The sequence below is a fragment of the Staurois parvus genome, unplaced genomic scaffold (assembly GCF_062004578.1).
Source record: "Staurois parvus isolate SC_StPar_1 unplaced genomic scaffold, SC_StPar_1.0 ptg000154l, whole genome shotgun sequence".
Taxonomy (NCBI): Eukaryota; Metazoa; Chordata; class Amphibia; order Anura; family Ranidae; genus Staurois; species Staurois parvus.
In genome coordinates, this window is record NW_028317950.1 from 19163284 (window position 1) to 19181056 (window position 17773).

General features: G+C 42.7%; 1 protein-coding gene across 1 annotated transcript in view; it reads right to left on the reverse strand.

Annotated features, from left to right (window-relative positions):
• CFP (complement factor properdin) overlaps positions 1 to 17773 on the reverse strand; it is a 59185-nt gene that overhangs the window by 21158 nt on the left and 20254 nt on the right. Inside the window, exons 4-7 of the mRNA XM_089675165.1 lie at positions 11136 to 11306; positions 10273 to 10470; positions 5470 to 5643; positions 4464 to 4655 (exon numbers count right to left, since the gene is read on the reverse strand). Coding sequence (XP_089531291.1) covers positions 4464 to 4655; positions 5470 to 5643; positions 10273 to 10470; positions 11136 to 11306 — 735 coding nt within the window. The remainder of the gene's footprint in view (positions 1 to 4463; positions 4656 to 5469; positions 5644 to 10272; positions 10471 to 11135; positions 11307 to 17773) is intronic.

Below are 17773 nucleotides of genomic sequence, written 5' to 3' on the forward strand. Positions count from 1 at the left end.
ACACACACTACTTGTAATCTATTTTTCATGCAATAGCTTTCCTGTGTGTTACTACCTCCTTGTAACGTTTTCTGTGAGCTCCCAAGCCCCTCTTTTTAATTTGTTTCTGTAATAACATTTTGCAAATACTAAATAATCTTTCTTCAGAAATTTAAGGCCAAAATGTATTCTGCTACATTTCCTGGGTACAAATAACCCAAATCAGTCTCTTTATGAGAGTTTATAGAGTCAAACTATGGTACATACAGCATATGAAAATTGATCAGTCCTGATCTCATTTCTTGAGCCCAAAAATGCCAGGACAGTACAAATATCCCCCAAATGACTTATTTTTGGAAAGTAAACTATTGGTATATATATTGGTGCAATATAGGAATATGAATAAGTCGGAAGTGACGAAACGCGACAACTATAGGCTGTGCGGCAACCGGAAGTGCCACTGGAGAGTCTGAGAGCAAGGACCAGCGGTGGTGAGAGCACTGTTCGGTCTTTTCTCTCTGGATTAGTAGAAATATATACATCTTTGGGCTTGATTCTATTAAACGTCTTGTAAGTAGCATTCTCTAGCGGATAATAAAGCATTTTAAGAAGCACTGCACCATGTGGGGTTTCCATTTTTTATCTTCTATGTGATATATGTGTGGAGTATTGGAAGGATAATTCCCTTTATTCCTGGAGACCATTGATCCATTGACTTTTCATAAGGCTAACGTACATATCATATAGGTAAGAATCATGGCGAGTTTTTGACGTAATTTTTTGTCACAACTTTTTGGAGTTTTTTTTTAATTACATACAGTCATTAGTGCAGTACAGAGTCATCATATAACTATTGTGGTGGTGATCAGGGATACTGACGCGTGACAGTATGTTATACAAAATTGTACTTTTTTTAAATTTTTTTTTATAATTTTTTTTTTTTTATTACATTTTCTTCTTTTTTTACCATGATACCATAGTAGCACTGTATTCCTCTGGGGAGATCATCAGGATTATTTTTTTTTTGTCACTATGGTTGCTTATGACAGTGAGTATCAGTGTTATAAACAACCATTTTATTCAGAATGAAATTGATTCATTCAGTGCTTACTATTGTGATTAGCTGTGATTCACTACAGCGAATCACATGGTACAGATGGACTGTAATAGGCCCTGTCTGTACCATGTGATCACTGTGACCAATCACAGAGATCAACACATATTTACAGGAAAAAAATATACTAAAAATATACCCAATTCAAACACATTATACCCAATCTTTTATTTAAATATAAAAGATTAGGTTGCGTCGAGTAGATAGATACCAAGCATGAATGAACAATTAATTATGGCCCTAGAATTATTGCTCTCACTGCAACATGCGCAATGATACCTCATAAGGACCTGATTCTCCTATATAGATCTTTAGTTAGTCCTCATTTAGAATACTGTGTCCAGTTCTGGAGACCTCTTATAAAAAGGTATTGATAAGACAGAATGCGTCCAGGTAACAAAAATGGTGAAAGGTCTGAGGGATAAAACATATCAAAAGGGACTTCAGGAGCTTAACATGTACAGTCTGGAGGAAAGAAGGGAAAGGGGAGACATGATTGAAGGTTCAATAACCTTATAATAGGGTTCAGGAGGGTGGTATTTTCAACAGGAAACCAAATCAAGAACATGGGGACATGACCTTAAATTAACTTATTTTACTGAAAGAGTAGTTGATGCTTGGAATAAAGTTCCAGCAGAGGTAGTAGTCCAGTCAATAGTAAATTGCTTCAAATATGCTTGGGACAAGCATAGATCTATACTCAGATCTACACTTTTTTATATGGAGAGTGTGCAGGGTCAAAAAAATTTAGAATTTTTATTACATTTATATAGATCTTTTTATCTATGTTATACTTTTTATTATATCATTTTTTATCTTCATTTCTATCACAAGGGGGCTAACATGCCCCCTATGTGATCACATGGACAGGTGACAGGTACTCTTTATGGAGATATTGGGAGTCTTTTAGACCTCCAATGCCTCTCCTGCCCTCCAATGCAGCTATTCAAACACTAATTGTTTTTGAATAATTACAGCCTCGGCTACACTAGCCAAGCAATGACAGCTGTTACCCCTAAAGTGACATAATAGACGTTACTTCTAGGGGATTGGGGAATGGATGTTCCTCCTGCTTTAACTGGGGAAGCTGTCTCCCACAGTCTCAAATGGAGGAATGGAAGAGCTTCTAAACCACCGTGAATGCTGCCAGAGGGAGAGGGGCACACTTTGAGAGCCCCATAAAAGTGATCAGGTGGCTCTAGAGCTGCCTGACCACTTTTATCAGAAAGCCCTTAGCTGGCTTTTAAAGCTGGCACCAAGCTGACTGTGAGCTTCAGTAGTTAACAGCTGAATTTTGTATTTATTTTACAGGTTAAACTCGAAAAATTAGAATAACGTGCAAACGATCATTTAATTCAGTAATGCAACTTAAAAGGTGAAACTAATATATGAGATAGACTCATTACATGCAAAGCAAGATAGTTCAAGCCATGATTTGTCATAATTGTGATGATTATGGCTTACAGCTCATTAAAACCCCAAATCCACAATCTCAGAAAATTAGAATATTACATGCAATCAATAAAACAAGGATTGTACATAGAACAATATCGGACCTCTGAAAAGTATAAGCATGCATATGTACTCAGTACTTGGTTTGGGCCCCTTTTGCAGCAATTACTGCCTCAATGCGGTGTGGCATGGAAGCTATCAGCCTGTTGCACTGCTGAGGTGTTATGGAAGACCAGGATCCTTCAATAGCGGCCTTCAGCTCTTCTGCATTGTTCGGTCTCATGTCTCTCATCTTTCTCTTAGCAATGCCCCATAGATTCTCTATGGGGTTCAGGTCAGGCGAGTTTGCTGGCCAATCAAGCACAGTAATCCCATGGTCATTGAACCAGGTTTTGGTGCTTTTGGCAGTGTGGGCAGGTGCCAAGTCCTGCTGCAAAATGAAGTCAGCATCCCCATAAAGCTCGTCTGTGGAAGGAAGCATGAAGTGCTCCAAAATCTCCTGGTAGACGGCTGCGTTGACCCTGGACTTAATGAAGCACAGTGGACCAACACCAGCAGATGACATGGCTCCCCAAATCAACACAGACTGTGGAAACTTCACACTAGACTTCAAGCATTTTGGAGTGTGTGCCTCTACATTCTTCCTCCATACTCTGAGTCCTTGGTTTCCAAATTAGATGCAAAAAATGCTCTCATCAGAAAAGAGGACTTTGGACCACTGAGCAACAGACCAGGTCTGTTTTTCTTTAGCCCAGGTAAGACGCTTCTGACGTTTGTTGTTCAGGAGCGGCTTGACAAGAGGAATACGACATTTGAAGCACATGTCCAGGATCCGTCTGTGTGTGGTGGCTCTTGATGCACTGACTCCAGCCTCAGTCCACTCCTTGTGAAAGTCCCCAACACTTTTGAATGGCCTTTTCCTGAAAATCGTCTCCAGGCTGCGGTCATCCCTGCTGCTTGTGCACCTTTTTCTTGCACACTTTTCTGTTCCACGTAACTTTTTATTAATGTGCTTTCATACAGCACTTTGGGAACATCCAACGTCTTTTGCAATTACCTTATGGAGGGTGTCAATGATGGTTTTCTGCACAACTGTCAGGTCAGCAGTCTTTCCCATGATTGTGATTCCTACTGAACCAGACTGAGAGTCTGAATGTCTACATATGAAATATGACATACCTGCTGGGATGGTTCAGGAGATATTATTTTCTGCTCTCCTGTGGATCTCAGCTAGGGGATGTAATATACCAAGCGATTTGTATTAAAGTGAGCCATCCGAACATGTGCTCCATGTTTGTGTAAGTCTTCCATATTCCAAGATATATAATCATAGGGGAAAATGGATGTTGCATGTGGTGTCTAGTTTATGACTTATCTGGAATGTCTTTGAACTCAGAGAAGGACTCGGTTTACGCTTTTATGATCCCTTTCCAAGCAAAGGTTCATAGACAGAGGGGCACCAAGCTAGTGAGGTTTTATAGCCAGGACACCCTCCCACTGAGTGTGTTGCCTGTGATCTCTGCAAACACACACCGACCACATGTCACTCAACAGAGAGGGAGGGGGATGAGGAAAGAGGGAGAAATAATTATACAAGATGGATGGTCCTTTGCCAAAATGGAGGTTCCCATCCATCTCTGTGTGCATGATTGCTACACTGATCAGCAAGTTTACAGCCAAAATAAAGGGCTGTAACTTAGTGACAGACTCGTGCTGTGGCCAATCACAGCACAGATCAGCAGGGGGCATGCACAGTGTGCCCGAAAACCAGGAAGTAATCCACAACATACCCGTACATCGCTTAGCATGGAGCTGCCGCCTACCCAAGTGGTAAATATTTTCTGTAAAGTTGTTAATCAGAGCAACACACAAAATATGCAGCATGTAGAACAAAAGCAAATAAAATCAATTCACTTACACTTGCATTTGTCTACGTTGTAGCATTTTCGGCTTTCTCTGGCTTCCCCTTCACACCACTTTCCTTCAAACCTTGTACCAACACATTGGCGTTTCCTCTGCTGCAGCGCTACTTTTTGTTTACATCTAACCAGATCTTTTGTAAGACGTTTGCATTCTGTCCATTCATTCCAATCAGTCCATGTCCCATCAACTACAAGGAAGGAAAAAGAGATTGTGTTTTAAGTTGTTGGGAGAGCAAACATCGTTAAAAAGAACAGCCTATAAGGAACTGTACGGTTTTTTTTTAAGATGTTGAGAGAACTGGAGGCTAAGTACTGCAGAGGAAAGGGTGCTTCTCCATTCCAACTGGCTGTCAGGATAATATTAGTGATGCAGGGTTCGAAGGATAGAACCATGACACTCCAGGAAAAGGTTGAATTCCAAAGACACTGACAGGCTGCAAAGCTGGTCAGATGGGAAGTAGGAGACAGGGGCTACCAGAGAAGTTTAAAAACTTTTCTATTGCAGGGACCTTTATTCTGGATCTTTTGAAAAACCGACAGGGTTTTTAAAAGTGTGTTTGAATTGAAAAATATGTGCCTCAGCCCAAGCCCCTACACATCAAGTCAACTCAAGGGTTCCACAAATCCCTAGGCATATTGGAATGGAAATATTGACCAGATTTCCTGTTTGATGACCTTCTCCCCAACAACTCCACCTCCTATTGGTGTGACTGCCCATCATAGTGATAGGCCTGTGTAAAGGTTTTGGCTGCCTTTGGGCACTTATGGCTACATTTGGCAGAGAACTGTAGGAACACAGGAGAAGATGAGAGTAGTCATGAGGCTTTTTACAGTTCAGGAAAACATGAAACATGCTTTTTTAAGTGTCACTTTAAGATGATTAAAAAGCCTCCTCTGATCCAACATACATTATGTTATTATACAAGTACACATTATTGCAAATTAGTATTTTAGGAATTGCATTTCAAATATTCCTTATGCCCCACAGACATCTCTACTTACTTGGACATGGTTCTCCTGTATTGCAGATAATATGTCTGGTAGGAGATCCAAGACAATAATTTCCTCCATGCTTGGGAGCTGGACTGTTGCAAGATCTCTTCTGCCCCTCCCGTCCTATGCCACAGGTGACTGAGCACTCTGAATTCTTCTCCCATGGTCCCCATTGTCCATCCACTGTGGAAATAACACAGATCATGATGATGACAGGGAGGAAACAGCTAAATGGGAATACATGGTAATAGACAGCAGATGACCTATTCTTAGGACATGAAAATTACAAAGTTTACACAAAAGGAAAAATGTATTTTGGAGATAGATCTTGACAATGTATAAAGACTTTCTATTCTATAATACTGATGGGCCGAACACCCCCCGGTTTGGTTTGCGGTCAAACATAACAAAAGTTCACCGCGAACATTGAATATAATGCAAGTCTATGGGACTTGAACTTGTAAATTCAAAAGTGACCATTTTGAAGGCTTATATGCAAGCTATTGGTCATAAAAGGGGTATGGGTACTCGTGTACAGCCCGGAGGGACATGAATCAGTGAAAATCTTTTTTCAAAAAGTACCATTTTAAAAGGGGCAGTCATTTTTCATTGGATAAAGTAAAACAAAATGAAATATTCCTTTAAATATCATGCCTGGGGAGTCCCTGTAAAACTACCTGCAAAGTTGCACATCTGTACAATGTATAGAACCTGCTGCAGCAGGACTGACATATTTTTTTTAAATGACATGTTTATTTTAAAAAAACAGCGTGGGTTCTCTCCCCCCCCCCCCCAATCTATACCAGATTTTTTTTAATGCATTTGTTATCCACTCCACCACATCTTCTGCATTTTGTGGCTCTATAATATGGCCAGCACCGGAAAAAAAGGACAAGAGTGCCCTGCCTACAGAGGATACACCATGTCCACGACCACCAACATGGACACAGAGGCTGCTTGCCCTGTCTTAGCTGCCTGTGAGCAGCTGCCTCTCCTTCATGGCCTTTCGCACATTATGGGGATTTTTTTGGGGATTTATATCACTTTATATTTCTGTGCGGAATTGGATTTTGGTGCTTGGGTGCAATGTGTTTGTACTTGGTGAACTATAAACTGTTTTATTATTTTTTTTCTCCTACAACACTGCGCAAAGCTGACGCTACAACACTGCGCAAAGCTGACGCTACAACACTGCACAAGGCTGCCACTGTAACACTGTGCAAGGCTGCCCCTATAACACTGCGCAAGGCTGCCCCTATAACACTGCACAAGGCTGACGTTACAACAATGCGCAAGGCTGCCGCTATAACACTGCGCAAGGCTATCCCTATACCCCTATAACACTGCACAAGGCTGCCACTGTAACACTGTGCAAGGCTGCCCCTATAATACTGCCAAAGGCTGCCCCTATAATACTGCGCAAGGCTGCCACTGTAACACTGTGCAAGGCTATCCTTATACCTCTATAACACTGCTCAAAGCTGACCCCTACAACAATGTGCAAGGCTGCCCCTATAACACTGCACAAGGCTGACACTACGACAATGTGCAACGCTGCCCCTATAACACTGCACAAGGCTGACACTACGACAATGTGCAACGCTGCCCCTATAACACTGTGCAAGGTTATCTCTATACCCCTATAACACTGCGATAGGTTATCTCTATACCCCTATAACACTGCGCAAGGTTATCTCTATACCCCTATAACACTGCGCAAGGTTATCTCTATACCCCTATAACACTGCGATAGGTTATCTCTATACCCCTATAACACTGCGCAAGGTTATCTCTATACCCCTATAACACTGTGCAAGGTTATCTCTATACCCCTATAACACTGCGATAGGTTATCTCTATACCCCTATAACACTGCGCAAGGTTATCTCTATACCCCTATAACACTGCGCAAGGTTATCTCTATACCCCTATAACACTGCGCAAGGTTATCCCTATACCCCTATAACACTGAGCAAGGCTGCCCCTATAACACTGCACAAGGTTATCCTTATACCTCTATAACACTGCTCAAAGTTGACCCCTACAACAATGTGCAAGGCTGCCCCTATAACACTGCGCAAGGTTATCCCTATACCCCTATAACACTGCGCAAGGCTGTTCCTATAACACTGCACAAGGTTATCCCTATACCCCTATAACACTGCACAAGGCTGCCGCTATAACACTGCACAAGGCTGCCCCTATAACACTGCACAAGGCTGCCCCTATAACACTGCACAAGGTTATCCCTATACCCCTATAACACTTGCCAGGGCTGCCCCTATAACACTGCACAAGGCTGCCACGGTAACACTGTGCAAGGCTACCCGTATAATACTGTGCAAGGCTGCCTCTATAACACTGCGCAAGGTTATCCCTATACCCCTATAACACTGCGCAAGGCTGCCTCTATAACACTGCACAAGGTTATCCCTATACACCTATAACACTGCGCAAGGCTGCCCCTATAACACTGCGCAAGGTTATCCCTATACCCCTATAACACTCCACAAGGTTATCCCTATACCCCTATAACACTTGCCAAGGCTGCCCCTATAACACTGCACAAGGCTGCCACGGTAACACTGTGCAAGGCTACCCGTATAATACTGTGCAAGGCTGCCTCTATAACACTGCACAAGGCTGCCACTGTAACACTGTGCAAGGCTACCCTTATAATACTGTGCAAGGCTGCCTCTATAACACTGCACAAGGCTGCCACTGTAACACTGTGCAAGGCTACCCGTATAATACTGTGCAAGGCTGCCTCTATAACACTGCACAAGGCTGCCACTGTAACACTGTGCAAGGCTACCCGTATAATACTGTGCAAGGCTGCCTCTATAACACTGCACAAGGCTGCCACTGTAACACTGTGCAAGGCTACCCGTATAATACTGCGCAAGGCTGCCTCTATAACACTGCGCAAGGATAACGCTATAGCACTGCGCAAGGCTGCTCCTATAACACACTACACAACACTGCTGTATAAGCAGCCTTATATACATGTGGGATGTGGACTTAGCCACCACAGCCAGTCATGGCTCTTCCTGTGAACTCAAGCTGTGATTGGCTGAAGCATTGCACCTGACAAAACTACAAGTCCGATATGCCATTGTAGAAGAGGTACTATGGTTCCTAAAGAAGTCCATTATTGTAGTCCATTAATACTTCCCCTAGCTGTGAACCTGTATAGACCAGGGATTGGAGGAAGAGTCTGTAGGAGCACCTATAGTCCACTTCCCAAGAGCTGTTGCTCAGTGACTTTTCAAGAAGAGTTAGTTGCTAAGAGAGGGTGTCCTCCTATTTTTGTTCATCATTCTGGAGTATCCCACTTCTCCCTCTGCCCCAACCAAGTTATATAGCAATAAATTCAGAAAAAACAATCCCCTTGACTACTTATTTAGCCAGAAGTGTGGATACTATTGTGTGCATGGTTGCTCTTACACTGTGTGAAAGGTGTACCTGAGATCAGGTAGCAGGATCAGTCAGTGTTTGCTCTACATGTGGGGGCTCATCCGGGATTTTCCTGTAAGAATGCAGCCATTGCTATTAGTGACTTGTGGCTAAGAATCATGCAGAACTGTTCATTGTTAATGGAGGCAAGGAAAAGGCTGCTGCTCCACTTCGTGGAGTTTGCTGCCAGACACGGTACCCAATGGGTAACAAAGAGTTAAACTGCCTGGGCAGGAAGAGCCAGCTTGGTGGGGCTAGAGATTGGTGCCAGGAGCCCTGGAGAAGGGGCGGAGTTCTTGTGCATGTAGAGGAACGCAGAAGTGGAGAGACTTTAGTTAAGTAAAAAGTATAGAGAGCATCAGGTGGACTTGTCTCCTCCTATTACCTGGGCCAGAGCCCTTTTTCAAGATGAGGTCTATCATGGTCTAATCAAAAGAGACAGCAATCATTCTTGCCTGGAAGGGGGAAACTTAAAGATCTTCAACGGAGGAATAGAAGGCATAGCAGCCACTGGTCTTACAAATAAGAAGCCAAAGAGAATTAATGGTTTAATTTGAAAATGAGTAGTCTATTTCAGAGCAACAACTGAGTGAACCAAAAGATGGATGACATATTCAGTGAAGTTAGGAAATCAGCAACAAAGACATACAATGTAAAGATAAAAGTATCACCATATAAGTGATGGTGGTGGTGGGACTCACAGGAACACAAATATTAAAGTATGTTTCAGCACTTGTAGAAGACACCAAAGGATTTATCATTATTGTTTTTTGTACACTATTGATTTTTTTCAAAGTTTTTTTTATGTATTTATGGATATGTTTAGACACTGTTTTTTGGAGTTTGTATGAATTTGTGAACATAAGGTAGGTGGACACAAACAAGTTTTTACACCAATTATTATTTGCATACGCAGGTGGATCATGTTTTCTATCACTATACTTGATGATTGTTTATCAGGATTAAGATTTTATATTAGTCTTGTTTTATTTGTAGCATTTCTTTCTTCACAGTCTTATGCGTATATACTTGTCAAAGTTCAGAAGTAGAATGTTCGTTCAATGAAAATCAAGACATTGACATGATACTCAAATGATAAGTCATTTAAATTTAGTCGCGTCCATGGAGGCACTATTAAATGGGCAAAAAAACAATGTTTATACCTTCATGTCTGAACATTCAAACAAATTTCTACAGGTGTATGACCAGCATAATAACAGAGCAGTAACTAGCAATTATAAAAATCAGGCAGAGTTGGTAATACTGGGGTTGTGCATGCCTCCATGACATCATCCTGAGGACATAAGAGCTCCTCAAAAAACATAATTGTTACAACCCTAAGAGTTAGTTGCTCACCTGGACAAAAGGGAAGGCTAGTGCAATCTCTGGAGTCTTGATTTTTCCCTGGGCATGGATTTCCCGGAGGACTGGTTGAAGGACTCGGGTTGTTGCACTGTCGGAATCGGGATTGAGTTGGAAATATTCCAGAACCTTCTACAATGCAAACGGAGGAGCATTGGCCCCAGTCTTCCCAGTTACCCCATTGTCCATGAGCTGGTGGGAGAAAAAAATGCAATAAAATATCTAAAAGCCATTATTACGCTTTATTGTCAGGTAATTTAAGCACGTATTTTTGGCAAATTACCAAGTCAAACACAGCCTTTATTTATTAATTGAAGTTCAAAATGTTCTGAACCTGGACAGGTCTTTACTGTTGTCCCTGACCCCAGTAAGGATATCTAAGCCCACCATCTCTAGTACCTTGATATTTGTGAGTACAGCTGCCTAGGTCTTCTGTGTGAATTGTACTCGCCATATATTTCTAAGGAGAATTCTCAAACGAGTGATGACATCAATGTTATGGTGTCTCCAGTTCCTAAGGAGGTAAGAGATGCCATTTTTCCAAAATACTGGCCACCCGTTATTTTGTATTTGGAAACTGTAATGGGCAAATTTCTTCATATCCTCACTACAAGATGTCACTGACTCACAGTTGAAACACTTAAGTCATTTTTTTTCTAATTATGTAGCATCCACAGGAAGGAACACAACTCTGTCATTTGTGTATATATAAAAACAGTTGAGAGGAACTGCCAATTCTTCTGGGGATATTTCACCAAAAGTTTTGGATGGAGCTGATCTTTACATTGATTTTAGTGCTCATATCAAAGCTATAAAAAGTACACAGCAAAGTGTATTAAAAGATTCAGGTTACCTACTTGGGCAAACTTTAGCGGTGTCACAGTTTTCAACCTCTTCAGGTTTATTGGGACATGACCCTCCGCACACTGGAGTTGGACTATTGCATTGCCGGGTGCGTTTCCTCTCTCCGCGTTCACAGGTCACAGAGCAGGGAGACCATGCGCTCCATTGTGCCCAGCCTCCAGCATCTGTCAATTAACAATATCCAATAATACAAAAACATCAGCGAATATGGGAAGTGATCCTAAAGGGGTAGTGACAGACTAAATGCACAATTTGAAAATGTATTGCTTTATTTGACAAGGAGTTTCAGTGTAATGCCAAAAATCAGTAAGCATGGAATTCATTTCCCTAAAGTTAACTTGTCTAAGCACAGAATGAACAAGTTGCATGCAATCTTTTGTTTTTCTCCATTAACTGCAATACTTCTCCCTTCTTGCCATTTCCTGGGAATCTGTTATTTGTCATTGCCTGCAGCAAAGTTAACTAGATGCCCCATGCACAGAGTTTAGAACTAAATAAATACTGTAAAAGAGGGCACTCATCTCTTACCAATACCTTAAAGTAGGTTTTCTCAACCAGGGTTTTATGGGACCCTAGGATTCATTCAGAGGTTGTTGAGTATTTCTTCAGCAATATGTCTCTCCGATAAGTTCCCACTGATACCATTGATCTCTTTAGCTGCCTGTAATGGGGTAATCTTCCCACTGACCACAAGTGTAAGAGGCATTCTTCCCAGTGACCATCCCTCCGATGTATCCTGTTGTTTTTTAAGCTATAGTAATTTTTAGTAGGGGTTCCCTGAGCCCAGCAAGTTATTTGTACGGTTCCTCTTTGTTGAAAGGGTTGAGAAAGGCTGCCTTAAAGTGAACCTGTGGCCAGACTATGCATTTTAAGGAATTTACATATTCTAAACAACCAACCTTAAAGCTAGCCTCATTCACCCTTGTAGCTATAGGCATTGTGGATAAACTCATCTTCAAAGTTCAAAACAAAGGCACTGCAATTATAGTCTATTTAAACCTAAATTACCTTTGGAGCAATCCTTGCCGCCCCTCTATAAACTGATCCAAGTGGATCAGAGGGCTGTTGACAGTGACTAGGAAGCTCCTCAGTGACCATTTTAACCCATGAAAGCCAGCACCATTGCACTGCAACCATGCACATGGTTGAAGGGAGGTTGTGGTTCAGCCCCTTTCACTTGAATAAGTTGCATTTCGCAGTAGTACTGCCCATTGAATGTGACAGGGGGTATAAGGTTGCCAGGGCATGTGTGCAACCCTGTCCAGCTGCCTTTTCAGCTTGAAGGGGGCAGTAAAACTGTGGCTCAACCAACTATTTTTATAGTTCCTCCCCACCCCCAACATCAAGGGTAAATAAGCCCTTTACTTACTACTGTAAAATCTTGACAGCCTGACAACCTTCTAATATAAATAAATAGTGAGTATTTCTAAAAAGTGAATATATGAGTGTTGATTCATACAAGAGCATGGTGCCGAAACCCGCGTTACGTGCATCTTTACTACACCATGTTCAAAATGCACTGCACTTATGATCTGCAGAGGGGTGTCAGTACAATGCTAATGACCCCCCCCCCCTACAATGCTAATGACCCCCCCCCCCTAATTTCAGTGCGTTTGCCTGCACCAGATTGCATAGTACAGAAGTACCATGCAATCCGGTTGTGCATTTTGTAAAGTAGTGCATGTGATCTGCCTTGATTTCAACCCATTCAAATTAATGGGCTGAAATTGCACTGCACCTAGATTGCAAGTAAATTGCACCTGCCCAAACTCACTTTTGGAACCTATCTTTTGGTCTTTGAGAATTAATTACTTCACAGTACAAACAGCTAGAGAGGTCAGGGATGACTTGTTTTAAAGCTCTTGTACTGCTTGCTAGGAATATGTAAATACTTTAACCACTTGCCAGAGGATTTACCTCCCTTCCTGACCAGGCCATTTTTTGCGTTACGGTGCTGCGTTACTTTAACTGACAATTGCGCAGTCATGCAATGCTGCACCCAAATTAAATTTACGTCCTTTTTTCCCCATGAATTAAGCTTTCATTCAGTGGTATTTGATTGCCTGTGCAGTTTTTTTATTTTTTACGTTATAAAAAAAAAAAGACGGAAATTTTGAGAAAATATTTTTTAATTTTTGCTATTAAATATGTCCAGGCACATTTCAGTACCTAAAAGAAAATGAGGATTTGTTTGTTAGATTTGATGAATGGAGGTATAATCAGTTATTACACTTTGTTGCAAATTTACCACAACCACTGAGGGAGGGAGAAGAAATGAATCCATTTGAACAATTAATGAATGCTGATGTAAGCCCAAAACATATCACCCCACGGGAAAAAAAGGATCCTTATGGATTTGGAGGAAGTAGAGCCCCCTGCATACTTGGACAAATGGGAAAAGGAATTAGGAATAAAAATCAATCCCCAGCAAAGGAAAGGTATCTGTTCTGGCCCCACATGAAGGCGAATGAAGGTATATCTGATAATGGCTGTGTAACTTCCTACCTTCGTATCCAAGCAGTGGAGCAGACCGGACCGGCAGATGTTCAGGTTAGATGGATCCAAACGTATACACGGGAATGAAATCAGCGTGGGTTTATTTGGTCCAAAATACAGCGACAAACAGTGATACAATACTGTAAGGTAGTAGAGGTATTGATGCTGTCCTGTGATATCTTTCCTGAGGCTAACTGCTGGTCAAAAACTGATGCCTTCACAAGCCCAGGGTATTGAATGTCCTGTCACACAGCTATATAGCAGATAAAAATGGCTGCAGGAAGTGACCAGAACCAAGGCTTGCCTAAAACCACACCCAGCAGAGAAAACACTTACTAGCTATAACAGAGGCATGCAGCATGCAAATTCTGGCCAGCAGATGGCAGCAACAGATCAAGACATAGAAACAAACATGGTGAAATAAGAATTGGTGATACAATGCACAGTTAAATAACAAATATGAGGGGAACAGCACACTCCCCGTCTGAAATTCCATAAGGGATTTCACTATGACGAATGTCCATAAAATATAAAACAACCTGTAACAAAGAACATGTTAGAATGCAATAAACATAACAATATAGTAGATTCCGAGTTGGAATAGAGAAGAACCACAAAGTTCAAGTTCAGGAGAGTTCACCCAGCAGGAATGTTCTCGATGGGTAGTATCAAAATGAGTTCGTTAATTGGCCTTGCGAATATTTTAAGCTCACCCTTTCTGAAGATCTTCAACTCCACTTTACGGACCTTGCCATCCTTGCTAGGAAGAACCTTTGTAATTAGTCCCATAGGCCAGTCAATCCGTACGGTATGTTGCTCCTTCATTAACACGAGGTCGCCTTCTTTTAGGTTTGGTTTGTGGTGTTGCCACTTTCTTCTTCCTTGAAGAATATTGAGATACTCCTTTCGCCACCTGTTCCAGAAGTAATCAGCTAGGTATTGTACACGTTTCCAGTGTTTTTGGTACGTATTCGCATGAGTAAATTCTCCACTAGGTAATAGCGTAATCTCAGTTTTTTGGGTAAGTAGGATAGCTGGAGTCAGTACGGCTGGTGTTTCAGGATCCATAGATACTGGCACGAGGGGTCTAGAATTGATGATGGCTGAAACTTCAGCGAGAAGGGTGACTAGAGTCTCATGTGTGAGTCTTGAAGAGTTTACATCCATCAACATAGAATTCAAGATGTTGCGTGAGATCCCGATCATTCTCTCCCAGGAGCCCCCCATGTGGGAACTATGAGGAGGATTGAAAATCCAGGTGCAACCCTTTTCCGCCAAGTGATCTTGAATGGATTTGGTGTCTATGTTCATTTCTCTACAGGCTCCAATGAAGTTGCTTCCACGGTCAGACCTCAACTGTTTCACTGGTCCTCTGATTGCGAAGAACCGTCTTAAGGCATTAATAAGGCTGGATGTGTCCAAGGATTCTATGACCTCTAAGTGAACAGCTCGCACACTCATGCAAGTAAATAGTACAGCCCAACGCTTACTGTTTGCGTGACCGCCACGGGTCCTGCGTGCGGACACCATCCATGGCCCGAAGACGTCTAGGCCAACGTAGGTGAAAGGCGGCTCTGTACATAGTCTGTCCGCAGGCAAATCAGCCATTTGTTGGTGTAGTTGTTTTCCTCTAGCTTTGCGACAGTGAACACAGTCATGCAGTACTTGGGCCACACGTCTTTTCATACCTATAATCCAAAGGCCAGCAGACCGTAACTTGCCCTCAGTGATTTGCCTGCCCTGGTGTTCAGTCTTTTTGTGGTAGTGTCGGATCAGCAAGACGGTGATATGGTGTTTGCTGGGAATGATGAGAGGATTTTGTTCTGCAACTCTTAGGTGGGCTTGATTCAAACGACCACCAACTCTGAGCAAGCCAAAACTGTCAATAACTGGATTTAAGTTGGCAAGAGGGCTTTTTATTGGAATCTGCTGTTTGTTGTACAAGCACTTCCATTCTACATTGAATTCCCCTTGTTGGACGTGACGTATTATGAGGGACTCACTATGAGAGATGTTCTCCGCAGAGAAGGGTTTATGGCAGACGTGCCAACCGTGACAATCCTTATCTTCGTGAGTATTGTGATAACATTTCGCAATGTGCACTAACCTTGCGATAGTCCTGACGAGTCTCATCCAACTGGAGAAACGTTCAAAGCGCTGGCAACCGAGGCTGGAGGTTTGCTTTGTTCCAGTGACCAATGCACTAACTTCAGCGCGGATTTCTGGATCATTATCCGGATCCTGGATGCTGAAAACTTCCTGTACACATTCGTCCGCCTGTCTTAGCAGAAACTCCGGACCTGTAAGCCAAGTAGAGTTAGTAAAGGAACCTACTGACATAGGTCTAGTGGCATGATATACTCCGAATGAAGGCAAGTAGCAGCACTTGTCGTTCTTCCTTAAGGATGGAGCTGGTTCTGCATGGTTGTTACGGAATATTTTATCCATAAAGGCAACGATGTGTTCTCTCATTTCAGGCTTGCTGTTCATGGTACGCTGAAGAGAGTTAAATCTAGACAGAGCTTGTTCCCGGTTGTTCGGGAGTCTTACCCTGGTAGCTCGAAAGGGTAATGGAGAAACCCAGTGATTGGTTTCGTCTTTAAAGAACTCACTGTCCATTATCTCGACAAATTCTCTGTCCTCTACTGACAAGGCTACTTTATCGTCGTCCTTGGTTGTATGAAAGACTGATCTCCCCAAGTTGTCGGCAAAGAGGGGAGTAATGACGTCAGGTAGTTGTACGAGGCCTGGAGACTTCTCTCTCACCTCATAGTGATGAGGACACGGCTTAATGCAAGTTGTGCGTCCATCTGCACGCACGTACGTTTTGAAGGAGTCAATTCCTGGTTGATTTAAGCATACATTTCCTATGATTACCCATCCCAAGTCCAGTCTCTGGGCATATGGCGCATAGTCAGGACCATTACACTGTTGACGCACCTTGTGTACCCTTAGATTGTCTCTGCCGAGCAGGAGTAGAATCTCGGCGTTGATGTCCATAGGTGGGATAACGTTGGCTAGATGCCTTAGGTGAGGTTGGTGAAATGCAGCTTCTGGGGTAGGAATCTCATCCCTATGGTTGGGTATTTGATCACATTCGATCAGCGTCGGTAAGGGTATTTCCGTATCCCCACTGACAGGAGAAGCGATGAATCCTTGTGCTCTTCTGCCGCTAGTCTCTATGCGGCCCGAGCAGGTGTTTAAGGTATAGGGTTCGGATGGTCCCTTTATCCCAAAGACTTCAAAGAATTTAGGACCTGCTAGCGACCGGTTGCTTTGGTCGTCGATGATGACATACATTTTTACTGCCTTTTCTGGTAGTCCCTCTGGGTAGACCTTGATTAGGCATATTCGGGCACAACATTTCTCACACTGGCCCTCCCCACATACATCCAAGCATGAGCAGGAAACAGCAGTCGCTGCATTAGCGTAATTTTGGGGCTCCCCGCCATGACTTGGAGCAGGACTGGTGGTGACGGCAGTGGGTGAATCTCTGGAGAGTGGGATTGGGTGCATAGCTGAGGCATGTCTTTCACTATGACACTCCTCACACTTGATGACAGATTTACAGTCCTTAGCCATGTGCTCCAATGAAGCGCAGCATCTGAAACATACCCCGAGCTCGGTGAGGATTTTCTTGCGCTCCTGTATGGTTTTGGATCTAAACCCTCTACATTTGTTCAGAGAGTGTGGTTTTTTATGAATGGGACATTCACGATTGAAGGTCTTATCTCCTGATGAGGTAGTGTACTGTTTACCCGTGGGTACTGCAGGAGATGGTAGGTTAGTCTTTCTAACACTCACGCTGCTCTTGAAGTCTCTGTGTTTATGCATGATGCTTTCATACCTTGACGATGATGTTGCTGAAGCTGTAGTGTTGAACTCCAGGAAGTCGAGGCTGGGGTCATTCCTCATCTGGGACTGTTCATCGATAAACCTACAGAAGTGAATAAATGGGGGAAAGGTGACATCATGCTCTCTTTTGTACCTTGAGACTGATGCCGCCCACTTTTCTTGTAGACTGTATGGTAGCTTCACGACAATTGGGTTCACTCCATGAGCTGTATCCAGGTAGCACAGCCCGGACAGACGAGGGTCACCCTTGGCAAGCTCCAGTTCCATGAGCAGATCACTT